Source organism: Thamnophis elegans, chromosome 9 (genome assembly GCF_009769535.1).
Source record: "Thamnophis elegans isolate rThaEle1 chromosome 9, rThaEle1.pri, whole genome shotgun sequence".
NCBI classification, from domain to species: Eukaryota; Metazoa; Chordata; class Lepidosauria; order Squamata; family Colubridae; genus Thamnophis; species Thamnophis elegans.
In genome coordinates, this window is record NC_045549.1 from 21,352,462 (window position 1) to 21,367,640 (window position 15,179).

The 15,179-nt window shown below is 42.5% G+C and overlaps 1 protein-coding gene across 1 annotated transcript in view; it reads right to left on the reverse strand.

Moving 5' to 3' along the window:
* PPP3CA (protein phosphatase 3 catalytic subunit alpha) overlaps nt 1-8,738 on the reverse strand; it is a 218,817-nt gene extending 210,079 nt beyond the window's left edge. The window contains exon 1 of the mRNA XM_032223878.1: nt 7,957-8,738. Coding sequence (XP_032079769.1) covers nt 7,957-8,014 — 58 coding nt within the window. The 5' untranslated portion in view covers nt 8,015-8,738. The remainder of the gene's footprint in view (nt 1-7,956) is intronic.
* Between the last annotated feature and the right edge of the window lie 6,441 nt (nt 8,739-15,179).

Here is a 15,179-nt window from a genome sequence, read left to right on the forward strand (position 1 = left end):
ACACACACCCCGAGAGGTTTTAGGGGTGTCTTACTCCCACAGTGTTTGTTTTCAAAGAGTAAGTCATCTGTGTACCAAGTTTGGATGAAATTTCTTGAGGCGTTATGCTGGAACACACACATACAAAGCCATTTATATATTTATTTATTTTGTATATGTATGTATGTATAATACAATACACACATACATACATATATTGAAATGAAGTTCAATTTAATGGAAATCCTTTCAAAAGTCTCAGAAGCCTCTGATACAGCAGTAACCAAAGAGACGTCTTTAAATCATAGCTCATTTAACCACATAAAATACCACGCCTGTGAAGGTCTGCCTTGAAGTGGCATCCACTTTTTTTTTAGCTGTGGCTTCCTCCATTTGTCTTTATGAGGCTTCTCTTAAGGATGCAAAAGAATAAATATAGGTAGTCCTCGACTTACAACCACAATCGAGCCCAGAGTTTCTTTTGCTAAGGGAGACTGTTGTTAAAAAGAATTTCATTTTACAATCTCTCTTGCCACCATTGTTAGGTGAATCTGGCTTCCCCATTGACTCTGCTTGTCAGAAGGTCGCAAAAGGTGATCACGTGACTCCAGGACACTGCAACAGTCATAAGTATGAACCAGTTGCCACCTGAATTTTGATCGTGTGACCATGGGGATGCTGCAACTGTCATAAGCGTGAAAAATGATCGTAAGTTATTTTTTTCAGTGTAGTTGTAACTTCCAACAGTCACTAAATGAACTGTTATAAATCAATCATTACCATTCAACATTATTTATAAGAAATCTCAACCTCAGCTTTAAAGTTTATTTAAATATGGCAAAATAAAGTTTATTTTACCATATTTGTACAATTCAGGCTAAAATGAAAATTAAAAATACTACGTATTAAAAGTGCATTCCCAATCTAATACTTAACTTTTAGTAAGTCATCAAAATACTTCTAAGAGTTAATGGGTGGACAGGTCCAAAAGTCAGGAAACCTCCAATTCTCATTATTTTTAATTAACTCTGCTAAAGGATATTTTGACAATAAGTACATTTAACCAAATGTACATTTTGCTCACAATGAGGACAAGTGAAATAATATAGAAGTGGAAAGAGTTCAGAAGAAGACTGCCCAAAAGCTGCTCCAAAAGTCCTTAAGTGGGAATTATTTACAAGTCTTCCTCCTAGTCCCTCCATGAAGCTAAGTACCTTATAAAGAAACAGAGAATGTCTTTACATGTGATAACTATTTTCTTTTTGCACACGTCATGCAATAAAGGAAGTGGGCAAAGCTTGTTGGTGTTGGTGCCTAGAAATATCTCTTGAGAGAGAGAGAGAGAGAGAGAGAGAGAGGGAGGGAGGGAGGGAGGGAGGGAGGGGGAGGGAGGGAGAGAGGGAGGGAGAGAGAGAGGGAGAGAGGGAGGGAGAGAGGGAGAGAGAGGGAGAGGGAGAGAGAGGGAGAGGGAGAGAGAGGGAGAGAGAGAGAGAGATCAAGTACTTTTCTGCCAAACTTTGCCACTATGAACAGGTCAGCTGCTATTATAACCTCACAAAAGAGTTATGGCCTTTCCTACAATCCTAGTACCATGATTCTGTACTAATTGGAAGCATAAAAAATAGAGAACAGGACAGAACAAAATGAACTATGTGGAAAGGCTTGCATAGAGGTATCTGCAAGGGTTTTTTTTTCTCTCCAAATACTTTCTATTAAAAAAAATTATTACACAGAAAATAGCAGTACGTGGCAGTGGAAGGCAGGGTTCATCAGGGAACCAAAGGTGAAGAAGCAGGAGGTGAGAGATAAGGAAAACAGTCAAGTAATAATGTGGAATACTTTTTGAAAATATCCCTCATTAAGAAAGGGGGTTATGTTCCAGCCATAGTTATGAAACAGTTTGTCCAATCTTGAAGCAACCATCCCCCAAATGATGGTAGGAATAAAATCTGCAAAAATCATATAATTATCTCACTTCCATTATCTTGTGAAATCCAGAGACTTTCTCAGATTGTCCAATAATTCTCTAATTATAGTGTTTGTTTAGGTAATATAAACTTTTGATTCTTGGAAAGAGACGACCAAGAAAACAATAAAACAATATCTTATGCGGCTTCTGTATAGCTCCTATTGCTGTTCTGATACCAGTAGGTCGAAATCCAGCTTCTCAAAAACAGTACATTCATCTCCAACTCAGAATAGTAATTAGTTCAAAACTAATACAATTAGTTTTTCTCTTCTTCCTTATTCATGAGTCAGTGCGTTCCAGATTTAAGATTATTCTAATTTCAAAATGACAATTAAAGCTCTTCCCATTCAATGCAAAAGTATTTCAATATGTTTAATTTGGCTCAATTGCATGATTAATTAAGCTCTGTCTTCCTTTAACCAGCATTCCTTCTTCTTGCCCAATCAAGAACACAATGGCTGGGACCAGACACCAAGCTAAAACAAAAGCTATCGTACCTTACATCATTTGCAGCTGTTTTAACTGAAGTTTTAGAATTAGTACAGTATCTATATGCTACCACAACTCTCATGTCTGTAACTGTTCACCGGGTAAAATAGTGCATCCTAGGGCAATAATTTTGAACCAACACATCTCAAATCGGCTAACTTACAGAATGCATCCAAAATCTGACACCCATGATTTCCATGGGATTGGAATTTGGCAAATTCGTGGTTGCTTCAGTGATGATGTGTTCCTGCACTGCCAACTGAAAGATCAGTAGACTGGTCCCACTGTAGCTCTCTAGAGGCCAAGTAGGTTAGTCCTGCCATCACCTGCCAGAAGTTAGCACAGTCAAGCCAGCAGGAAATTCCTTCTACTCTTTCCGCTTTTTTGCCCTTGGTCTTTCTGTTTTTGTTTTAGGGAATAAAATACCTCTGAAACAATGATTCAACAGTCACGGGTAGTAGACTATTGTCAACTTATTTGGGCTCTACAACTTATTTGGGCTCTACAGAAATTGCCAATTATAATCAAGTGTAGTCCTACAATTCCAGATTTGGTTCTGTAAAGCTGAGATGGTGCTTACTCTGAATTTAAGTGATATAATAAGCCTAAGACTTCATTCAAGAATCAGATATGTAAGGAGTAAGTAAGAGTCCATACTAATTAAACAGTACTTTGATTTAGCTTCATCTCAGAATACACCAAAGGTTAGATTAAAAGGATAGATTTAAAAAATGAAATTAGTATTCATCCATAAATTACCAGGTATTTCACAAGAAAATACATGATAATTTTATGATAAATTGTTATCTATCATTATCAGAAACAAGACTGTTATTTCTCCGCAACCCCAAATGGTTTGGAACCTAAATGGTAAATAAAAAAACTTTGAAAAGACTAACAGTACGACTGGGACTGCCATTCTCTCTGTAGCATTTACACAAGACAGTACTCCTTAGCACAACAATACGGAAAAAGCTTCTTGAAATAAATGTTGCGAGTGAAAAAAAAATAATACACATTTTCAGATCTATAATTTCATTCAAAATGAGTACAACTACTTAAAAGATAGTATTACTATAGGAAGCTTGGCAATTTGAATCAAATGTTTTAACAACTATATTACTTTGTATTCTAATTGTGATACAAAATGTCTTCACACAGTGTTTCTAGATCAAAGCTAGCAAAAGGTTCTCTTAGTCATCCACATTCCAGATTTAATACTGGAATGAGCCACGGTATGTTGTTTAAACACAGTTTGCAGAATAAACTACAGCTGACTGCATTCATGTAATGCACATAGCCATAAACTATGTGAACAAACTACATTGGTTCAATTCACTGTACATGCTAAACCCAAACTACAGATTAGCATAATACAGAAAGTTAATCAAAGATTAAGGTGGCACTTCCAACATACCACGCAAGGAAATTTCTCTCACAACATAAAGGATTTATGCATCTACTCAGATGGTTCATAATGATGAATAAGCTGGTAACAGACTTTTTAATACAAGATAAACTGATTATGTGCTACAATAAAGTGGGGTATGAAGTGCTTTCTTTTATCCCATTCAAGCCAAGTAGTTGGGCCACATATTCCAGAACAATACTGCAAGTTAAATTATGGTGCTAAAGATGATAAGTTCTTTTCCTCATCTTCTTCTTGGATAGAGGGGAAAGTTTGCTTTTATCCTCATTATTCTGAAAATACTTTTTGTAATTATCCAGCTTTGTAGGAAAAACACAGCATGCCACTTTGACAAGCATGATCACAGGCAAATCACACTTCTTTTACTCCTGGGGAAAGCAACAGAGGCTTTATTAGCATGCAAAAGCTGATATTAAACATAACCAACATCTCCTTGCTTCCTGTAGGATCCCAATATTTTGTACCATGCACGAAATCTCTTGATTTGGTCTAATTATTTCATAGAGATTTGGTTTCAGCTAGTTAAGTCATAAAGATATCCCTTTTTTGTACAACTTTGCTCCAAATGTCCCATTTTTGGAATTAAACCAAATGCAGCATTCATCTTATACTTAAGATATGCATAGGTAGGTAGGTATTAATATTCAAGAGAGAAAAGAGACAGTCCCCAAAGAATGCCAGAATTGTCAAGAATTTGGTCTTTTCATCTTTCTACTTTGTATCCCATAGCATTTTGCCATGCTGACATTGGGGAAGAGCAATAGAGTGCCATTTACTGCACTGCCTCAATCTTATTGTGGCAGACAGTGTAGGAGTTAATTTGAAGAATATAAAAGCAGAAAAGTATTAAGGATATTTATATTTTATTTTTAAAAATTATTAAAGGACAAGCGTTATTTGAGCAGACACTTAACAAATTATGGACTCATTGTGTCCCCGACAGGAAAAAAAATGCTTGCAAAATCTGCGTACGTTCCTGTTAATGTTGGATGAATAAACTGTGGTTACCTTTTAAACAGGCTTTATACACTGAGAAATGATATATCAAAATCGCCTTTTAAATGACAAGTTCATTTGGTCTAAATGAGAAAATAAACGTGAAAATTCCGGCAAGTTAATTATCTCACTTGGAATCAAATCCTACACTAAGAATGCCTTAGTGAATTAACAGTGGGTTTTTTGCCCCCAGATAGATGTATATTAGAATTTCTCCTTAGTATTTCAATGTTGCTGCTTTAGTGAACAGAAAGTGATGTCCACAAACACAGCACATTTTGGCATAGCTAATCAATGCAATTTAAAAAAAATCTGCCAGAGAATGCCTATCAAATTTCCTCCTAAATCTGCAGGGAATCTTCCGCAACACTTAAGATAGCTCTTTATTTTCAAACCCCAGGGTTTCTAGATTTTGATAAGATGAAAGGATGTAACGTTCATACAATGCTCTGATTCAGACCTTTGAAAATGGAAGTCTTAGTTGATATTAAAGATCAGAAAGCAGGCGGATTTAGCTCAATGGATTTACTCAGTTTAAATACAGCTTCTGATACTATCTCATGAATGCTTATTGAGCCCACTCTGCTGAGCTTAAGGGAACTTGGTTTCCCCTAAAATAAGAAGGCTTTGATTAAAAAAAATTAGAGCTTTAAAGGACAAATTATTTTTCTTTGGAATGCTGGCATAATCGTATATTAGAATTAAGATGCAGGGGAACCAATAATATTATATCAATATTCACACCAGCTCAGAGAGATGCCTTCTAGCTGGCCATTATTATTTTTGAGGCTTGCCAATTCAATTGATTCCAACCCTTTTGAGGAAAATGGGAGAAAATACATTCTAAAAGAACTTCAATTGTTGCACAGTAAGCCACAGCATGCTAAACAGATCACAATGGGTTTGTCTAACATTATATTACAAACCAGTGTTTACAAGATGGATTAATTCAAGAAACCAAGCCTTTCTTCTTCACCCTGCTCACCATTCATTCAGATGTTAAAACTTTTCTCAGTCATGGTTATTGAAGAATGCTGAACTAGAGTTCATATCTGGAAGATGTTCACATTGGGAATTAAGCGAAACAAGTCACATTTTGTTTAAATGAGATCTCAGCTAACACAGTCCAGTCATATGCATATCCCTTTGACATGTTTAACTGTTTTCACCACGCAGGCATATTCCCTACCTAACCAAAAACAAGAAATGTTGATATTTGTTGCTACAATTCCTAAGTTCTCATTTGGGGAAAAAAATAAATTTAAAATCAGATAACAAGGCTAGAATCCTAGGTATACTGAAGATAAAATGTCCCTTGGGTTAAGTTAAACTCCTGATGACTGCATGGACACAACCACTTAAATTTTCTGACAACATGAACATAGTTTACCATTACCTACTTCTAGTGTTCATTCCCAGCCCGCCTTCGTTCCTTCTGTTTTGATTTCCTAGTCTAACAAACTATGGTAGATTACTGCCCAGAATCTTTTGGTAGTCTCCCATGCTACCCTACTGAAATAAGCTAAAGTTGTAGGGGCCTTAGAGAATTTAAAGGTCCACCCAATCAATTCTGGGAGCTGTGTGTGTATTTAGGGTACAGAAAAGAAGAATGTAAAAAAAAAAATGTGGGATTACTTTCTATTCTGTTTCCTTTGGACCAGAACATTTCCGTTAATCTCCTAAACTGCAGCAGTGGGAGATTCATGGATGAAAAATGCATATATATTTTTTTCATCCAGAACAGGTTGGATCTAGCTAGTGATAAAAATGGTACCACTCTATGATTTCTTTTGTTGCTACTGCAGCATAAGCTTGCCTGTTACCATATCAGCATTTCCTGGTTGGGGTGAGGGGAGAGGCTAAAAAGGAAGGAAGGAGGAAAGGAAGGGAGTTGCATTTGCACAGGTGAATTCCCGCACCTCTGCAAATCACACAATGGGCCAAAAAGGGCAGGGAACAGAGGGGAAGTAGCTCCCCTCCCTCGTGTTCCCTTCTTCCTCCCACTCCCAGCACCTTCCCTCCATGACCTTTCAGTCACTACCTCCAGCTTGTCATACACATCAAGCAACCGTTAATAGTAGGGAAGTAATGGGGGAGAAGCAGATAGGTTGGGAGAAGAGATCCGGCTGTCAAATCCTAGCTGCATAACGCACACATAGCACACACACAAACACACAGAGGCCTATTTGCACAGGCAGCGCACCTAAATAGACTTCTGGAAGTGCTCGGCGTTCAAGAGAGCGACCCACCCCAAAAGTGGGCAGGGAGAAGATGGAAATGCCCCGAGGAACTGGGAGGGGGCGATGAATAGGGAGGGAGTTTTGGTGCGAATTCCCTCCTCCTCCTCCTCCGGATCTTCCAGGCGCAAAGAAGGCAACGGAGGGTTTTCCTTCCCCCCCCCCCCGCACCCCACCCCCGCCTGCCTCATCCAGCGCAACCATGCCGAGGCTGGGAAATTGCTGCAACGCGAGAAAAGCATAGGCTGTGGGTGATTGTGTGCGCGCGTTTCAAGCCGTAGGCAGACCACAACCCCAGAAAAAGGGGGGGGGCGTTCCAGAAGCAGCACCCCCCCCCGCGAACTCTTGCCGATCGAGCCCGTCCCTGAGGTGTTCCCTCTGCACCTAAAGCCGTTCTCCGCCTACGTTGGTAGTGTAGCGCGCCCCATCTATTGGTCATTCCCCCCCTTCTTCCTCCTCCTCCTTCCCCCCCGACAGAGTCCTAACCAGTCACCCACTTCCTATTTCGAACAGACCTCCTCCTTTCTTTTCTCCCTCGCTCTCCCCCCCCCCCCGCCTCCATACGCCTTACTCATTTTGCAACCGCAGCCACAGTAAATAAACACACCGCCCGGGCTATGCCAGCCTCTTACACACACACACACACACACTTCCTCCCCCGCCGCCTCCCCCTCCCCCCCCCCCGCCTCCCCCTCCCCCCCCCCAGTTATAGCGCAAAGGAGGAAAGGGAGATCGGGGAACGAGTCTGCCCGTCTAGCAGGCGGCCAAAGACGGATCTGGCCCTCCCTCCCCCACCCCTCGCGGTTCCTTTCCCCAAGGCCGGCTGGGCGTCCGCGGGCGCCGAGCTCACCTCTTACCTTTCACCACCCTGTCCGTCGTGGATATCTTCGGATCTAGCGCCTTGTGTTCAGACATTTCCAGGCAACCTGAGAGAGAGGAGAAGAGGAAGGTGGCGGAGGCTCGCTTCTCTTCTCCCTCGCCAGACACAAAGCTTCGTGAAGGCGGCGGCGGCGGCGGCTGCAGCAGCCAAACAACGGCCAAGCAATCGACGTTCTCGCCCCCGACTTCAGCACCGGTTCAACTTTCACGCCTTGCCCGCCGCTGCTCTCGCTTGGCCGCGTCCAATCTTGCCTTCTCTCCTTGGCTTCGGCTTTCTCCTGCTTTTCGCTACCGCCGCCACCACCACCGCTCCTCCTCCGGATTTTTTTTTTCTCTCTCTCTCTTTTGCTCTCCCTTTGCCCCCTCGAGATGTCAATCACGCCTCCCTCTCGCTCTCTCGCTCTCTTTCTCTCTTATTAGAAATGTGGGCCGAGGAGAGTAATTGCAATCAAGGGAAAGCGAGAGCTGGCAGAGCGAAGATCGGAAGGTTATTAAGCAGGCTGCGCGAAGGGGAAGGGAAAATGCATCAGTCCAACAACGGCATAGAGGAGACGAACTGCCGCTGCCGCCACTGTACAAGCTCCGGGCTGCGCCCTGCCCTCCTCCTCTTTCGCTGCCGCCGCCTCCTCCTCCTCCTCTTCGGCGTCGTCTCCCTCGTTCGCTGCCGCCACCCCTTTCGCAGGGTCTCTCCTTTCACTCACGCAACCCCAGCCACTAGAGCGCCGCTCAGTCCAAGGCGCACCCTACCCTCGCCTGCCTCAGCTTCCCTCCCGCGCCGCCCGCCCGCCTTGCCAAAAGCGCCAGCTCCGCCACGATTGGCCGGAGCCCGACCTGCCAATCACTGTCAAAAATAAAACCCCGCCCCTTCGAGCGCCTCTGCCCTTCTTCCCAGGTGTTCGCTTGCCGCCAGGCGTAGCAGCGCCGCTCCGTCCACCTTTCGGAACGGGCGCGGCGAGGAGGGGAAGGGAAAGAGAGGGGAGGGCTCCTGCTGGCGGGAGAAGCGAGACCCGACCGCCTCACCAATGGCAAGGGAGGTGGGAGGGCGGCTGGTACCAGCGGGAGGCGGGGAGGGGGGGTGGCATCCTTCATGGATGGTTTGGTTGAGCGGCAGCCGAGAGAGAGCGAGGCGCCCTTTTTGCGCTACGCCTCCGGCGAAGGGGAAGAAGGGGGGGGGGGCACAAAAACGCAAAGAGGTTTGCTGCAGGCGGTTGTTGCGGCTCCCGAGAGAGGCGCCTCTTTGCAGAAGCGAGAGGCGGCCGGGTCTTTGCTGAGAAACATCCCTTGGCGCCTCAATATCCCCCCCACCCCCAGGCTAGCTCCAAGGCCGCTGCAGTCGCTGAGCGAAAGCTGTACAGTACTGTATAGAATGTGCGTATCATTAGCGAGGGGGGCGGTCTCGAGTCACCTGTCAGTCACTTCGCCGCTTTTGCTTGAGAAAGACTGAGGGAGGGAGGAGAGGAAGCACCGGGGTGAGAATTGCGCCTGCGTGTCCTTTGTAGCCGTTCCAGACACGTCTCTCCACGCGGTGTTGCGGCCAACCTGAGCGAAGGCAAAGAAGGAGGCTGGAGGGACAGCATTTGGCAGGTTTCCCTCGGGGGCTGGAGGACTTCCTGCATCTCGCCCCCGGTCGCCTCTTGCTTTGGTCTCGTCCAGCGCCGCCTTTGCTTTGCTCTTCTGGAAAAGGCGCTTTAGCTCTGGAAGGATGAAAGAGCAAGCTGTTGTTGATTCTCTCTCTCCCTCTCTCTTTCTTTCTTTTCTCCTCCTCCCCCCACCCTTTCTTCTTTCTCCTCCCCCGGCGCTTTTGTAATAATAATTGCAAAGCTTGATCGATGGGTGCTCTGTCAGGAGAGCTTTCCCCTTCTTGCAAGCGTCAAAGACCACGTGCTCGCGGTGACGCCAACGATGTCTTTTAATCTGGAATTTTAGACTCGGTGCGCACGCACGGCGGTGTGGATTTCGAAGGAGACTCCTTTCGAATCCGAGCGTCTATGTTCCAGCCAGTTTATTTTAGAACCGCTGCTTTGGGGAAAGCGCAAAGTTTACCACACGCGAAGCACATACTGAACGTGGCCCTCATCCCCGAAGCCGCTTCTCCCTACTGCCGGTTTTGGGAAACGCGATTTCCCCACTCTTGACTCAGCAGAAAGCTAAGTCTGACAAAGTGAAATGTGTTTTCTCTCTCTGCCTTTTTAGTTCCCCTGTTCTAGCCATTGCCAGTCCCCAGGTAACGGCTGATCAAGCCCTGATGAAAGTGCTTCTAAGATGGTATCAAAATAAAGGGGCAAGCAACGTTGGTAAAGGAGACCCTGTTTACTTAGTGACATCAGGCTAGAGACTTGAATTCTAGTCCTGTTTTAGGCAGAAAATCTAAGGTTGGATGACCTTGAGCCAGTTACTGCAGGAAGGAGTTAATGGCAAGCTGCTTCTGAAAACCCTTGCCAAGAGGGACTTGCCCAGGCACTTGGTAGGAATCAACACTGACCCAAAGGAAGTAGTAGAAGTAGTAGTAGTAGTAGTAGTAGTAGTAGTAGTAGTAGTAAAAAATCTGATTTACCTGTATCCAGAAAGTCATGGGAACATAAAGTGGAGAAAGTTATCAAAAATGAGAAGGTGAAGATCTTGTGGGACTTTCGAATACAAATGGATCGTCATTTGGAGCACAACATGCCAGATATCACAGTTGTAGAGGGCAGAATTGTACAGTTTATTGATATCGCTGTTCCTGGAGATGCCAGAGTTGAAGAAAAAGAACTAGAAAAAATAATGAAATATTGCAACCTGGCCATTGAAACTACACGGCTATGGATGAAGCATGTAACAGTGATACCCATTGTCATCGGGGCACTTGGCACCATGTCCAAGAATTTTACAAGATAGATCAACAAATTGCAGCTTCCTGCAATAACACAGGCAGAACTGCAAAAAACTACACTACTCGGAACATCGTATATTTTAAGAAGGTATTTGGTTGACACTGGCAGAAAACTCTATCAACCATTAGCACCAGTCACTGTTATTTGTAATGCATTTTGAATGTTCAGTTGGCTGAGTTTCATGTTTAATGGATAAAGTAAATAATAATAATAATAACAACAACAACACACCTGATATAACAATAGTTGAAAAGAAAAAAGTATGGTTCATTGACATAGCAATACCTGGAGATGCATGAATTGAAGATAAACAGCAAGAAACAAATCACAAAAGTACCGGGACTTGCAAATTGAAGTTGAGTGATTGTGGAAAAAGAAATTGTGTGTTGTCCAGATTGTAATTGGAGCCCTAAAGGGCTACCTCGCTATTTGGAAATTTTAAATTTATCAGACTTGAACATTCTGATTCTACAAAAAACCACCTTACTTGGAACAGCTTATATCCTCTGACGTTACCTTAATAGTTCCTAGGTCCTTGGTTAGGACTCGAGCTGTTGAGCTACCAACCAGCCCCAAAGGCTGTGAAATGAAAACCGAGTAACTCAATTCAAGGAAAACTCACAGCTCAGAGCAAATCAGCACCAGTTTTGTAAGAGCTTAGAAAGTGGAGATGGAGTAACAATAAATGAAAAGCCTGATAAAGAGAAAGCTCTGAAATTCTGAAAGAATTTGTGGGAAAACAACCAGAAGCACAACAGAAATGCAAAATGGATTGAGGATTCTATTAAAGTGCATAAAATGGAAGATGTGAAAATAACAAAAGAAATGGTGCAAAGACAGTCAAGAAAAGTGAAGAACTGGAGTGCACCAGGACCAGATGAGTTACATGGCTTTTGGTTAAAGGCACTTACAAGTTTGCACAAAAGATTGGCAGCCCAAATGAACCAGATCTTAAAAACACCTGAAAATGATGAATGGATGACAACTGGAAGGACATTTTTGATCCAAAAAAATAAAGAAAACGGAAAGGATCCTGGAAACTATAGGCCAATCACCTGTTTGCCAACAACATACAAGCTGCTTACTGGTATCATTGCAAATCAAATTTGCAAAGAAAGGACTGAAAATTTCACACTTGGTGTACATGGATGATTTGAAGTTGTTTGATAAAACAAAAGCTGAACTGAATTTATTAATTGAAAGCACAAAAGAATTTAGCCAAGACATTGGTATGCAGTTTGGAATTGACAAATGTGCAACAATGGCAACCAAAGCAGGAAAGATCATAGAAGATGATGGAATAGAACTTGAGAATGAAGAAATGATAAAGGCAGTAAAACCAGAAGAAGGCTACTAGTACTTGGGGATTTTAGAGGCCTCTCACTTAATGCATAATAAAGTCAAGGAATTAACTTCAGCCAAATACATTCGATGAATTTGCAAGATATTAAAGTCCAAATTGAATGAGGAAACATCATAAAAGCCAACAATACCTGGGCTATACCTGTGATTCGATACTCTGCAGGAATAATTGACGACCCAGATGGAGTTGGAGAATTTGGACAGAAAAACAAGGAAGCTTATGACAATGAATCATGCTTTGCACCCTAAAAGTGATGTTGACCGATTGTATCTACCTAGAGCAGAGGGTGGTCAAGGACTCCTACAAGTAAAGCAGACTGTGGAAGAAGAAAGACACAGCTTGAATGATTACATCCAGAAAAGTGAAGAACCAATGATTAAGGAAGTAAATAAAAGAGGCCTTTTAAAGACAACTAAGTCAAAAGCTGAATATAAGAAAGAAGTAATTGAGAAGCGAGCTGAAAATTGGAAAAACAAAGCTATGCTTAGCCAATACTTGAAAAGTATTGAAGGCAAAGCTGACCAAAAGCTAATTTGGAACTGGTTAAGATCAGGAGCGCTGAAAAAAGAAACAGAAGCTTTATTTTGGCAGCTCAAGAACAAGCCTTAGCCACAAACTGCATGAAGGCAAAAATTCAACATGTTACCACCAACAGCAAATGTCGCCTCTGTAATGAGAAAGATGAGACAGTCAACCACTTGATCAGTGGGTGCAGCAAAATTTCACAAACTGACTACCTACAATGCTATGACTGTCATTCACTGGAAATTGTGCCAAAAGTTTGGATTTGAGTACAGGAAAAACCACTGGGAACATCAGGTTCAGAAGGTTTTAGAGAATGAGAAAGTCAAGATCTTGTGGGACTTCAGAATTCAGACTGACAGGCTCTTGGCCCACAACACACCTGACATAACAATAGTTGAAAAGAAAAAAGTATGGTTCATTGATGTTGCGATACCTGGACATGCACGAATTGAAGATAAACAACAAGAAAAAATTACAAAGTACTGGGACTTGCAAATTGAAGTTGAGCAACTGTGGAAAAAGAAACCGTGTGTTGTCCCGATTGTAATTGGAGTCCTTGGAGCAATACCTAAAGGGCTACCTCGCTATTTGGAAATTTTAAATTGATCAGACTTGAACATTCTGATTCCACAAAAAACCACCCTACTTGGAACAGCTTATATCCTCCGACGTTACCTTAACAGTTCCTAGGTCCTTGATTAGGACTCAAGCTGTTGAGCTACCAACCAGCCCCAAAGGCTGTGAATCTCACCAAAGATTAACCACATAATAATAATAGTACACTGGTAGAACTAAGGATGATCTAAGCCTCTTTAAAGTATTCATGGAACACACTGCTATAGAAAGAAAAACTGCTTGGTTAGGTATAAATGGAGAAAGGCATCTAAATTGTCCTGTATTGTGAATGCAAAACCTAGGGGGGGGGGGGGGGAAGGAATTTTAGATACTTAGCACTTAGACTTATATACCGCTTCATTGTGCTTTACAACCCCTTTCTAAGCACTGTATAGAGTCAGCATATTGCCCCCAACCTTCTGGGTTGCCAAGGATGAAAGGCTGAGTCAGCCTTGAGCCTGGTGAGATTCAAACTGCCAAATTGCAGATAGCAGTCAGTCAGCAGAAGTAGCCTGCAGTACTGCATTCTAACTACTTTGCCACCACAGCTCTACATTGTAAATACAGAAAATCCTGATACAAGTTTTTTATTAGAGATGTACACAAGTGTTTTAAAATCACATCCACCCACAAAGAATGAATTGTTGCAGCCATTGATTTCATAATTTTTGATTCAAAATTATAAAAATGGTACAATAATCTTCATTATGCATCCCTTTCTTTCTGCACCAACTCAGAAAGCTCAGCCCAAGGAGCTGCTGATACAGTTCTGCAGAGGAATTATTGAGTATGTCATCTGCACCTCTATAACTCTGGTTTGGTTCTGCAATCCAACAAGAGAGACACGGACTTCAGAGGATAATTAGAACTGCAGAAAAAACAATTACTACCAACCTGCCTTCCATTGAGGACCTGTATACTGCACGAGTCAAAAAGAGGGCTGTGAAAATATTTACAGACCCCTCACATCCTGGACATAAATTGTTTCAACCCCTACCCTCAAAATGATGCTTATAGAGCACTGCACACCAGATTAGACACAAGAACATTTTTTTTTCCGGAACGCCATCTCTGCTAAACAAATAATTTCCTCAACATTGTCAAACTATTTACTAAGTCTGCGTTACTATTACCCTGTTTCCCTGAAAATAAGATCGGATAATAAGCCCAATTGGGCTTTTGAGCACATGCACTAAAATAAGTCCTCCCCCGAAAATAAGCCCTCCTCAAAAATAAGGCCAAGTGCTTATTTCTGGGGTCAAAAGAAAATAGATCCTGTCTTGTTTTCAGGGAAACACGGTACTATTAATCTTCTCATCGTTCCTGTCACCCATTTCCTCCCACTTATGACTGCAGGACTGTAACTTTGTTGCGTGTATCCTTACAGTTTATATTGTTTCCTAGTATGATTTGATTGCTTATTTGCACCCTCTGACTATCATTAAGTATTGCACCTTATGATTCGTGACAAATGTAACTTTTATGCACACTGAGAGCATATGCACCAAAGAAAAATTGCATTGTGTCCAATCACACTTGGCCAATAAAGAATTTTATATTCTAGTCTGTTCTTTGATTTCACACAGGTTTTATATGGTTTCATCAAAATCAGTGGTGGGTTGCAGGAGGTATGTCCTGGTACGCATGTACCGATGCCTGCCGGAAGCAGCAGCCACAGTACCGGAACAGTGCTTTGGAGGGCCCGCCCGCCTTTGTTCCTTATCTGTATTTGAAGGAAACGGGCCATCTGCGCATGCACATGCCGCATACAGCGCCTGTGCAATGCTCTGCTGAGCAGCTGGAGCATCACAGGCAGTGGGTGCGC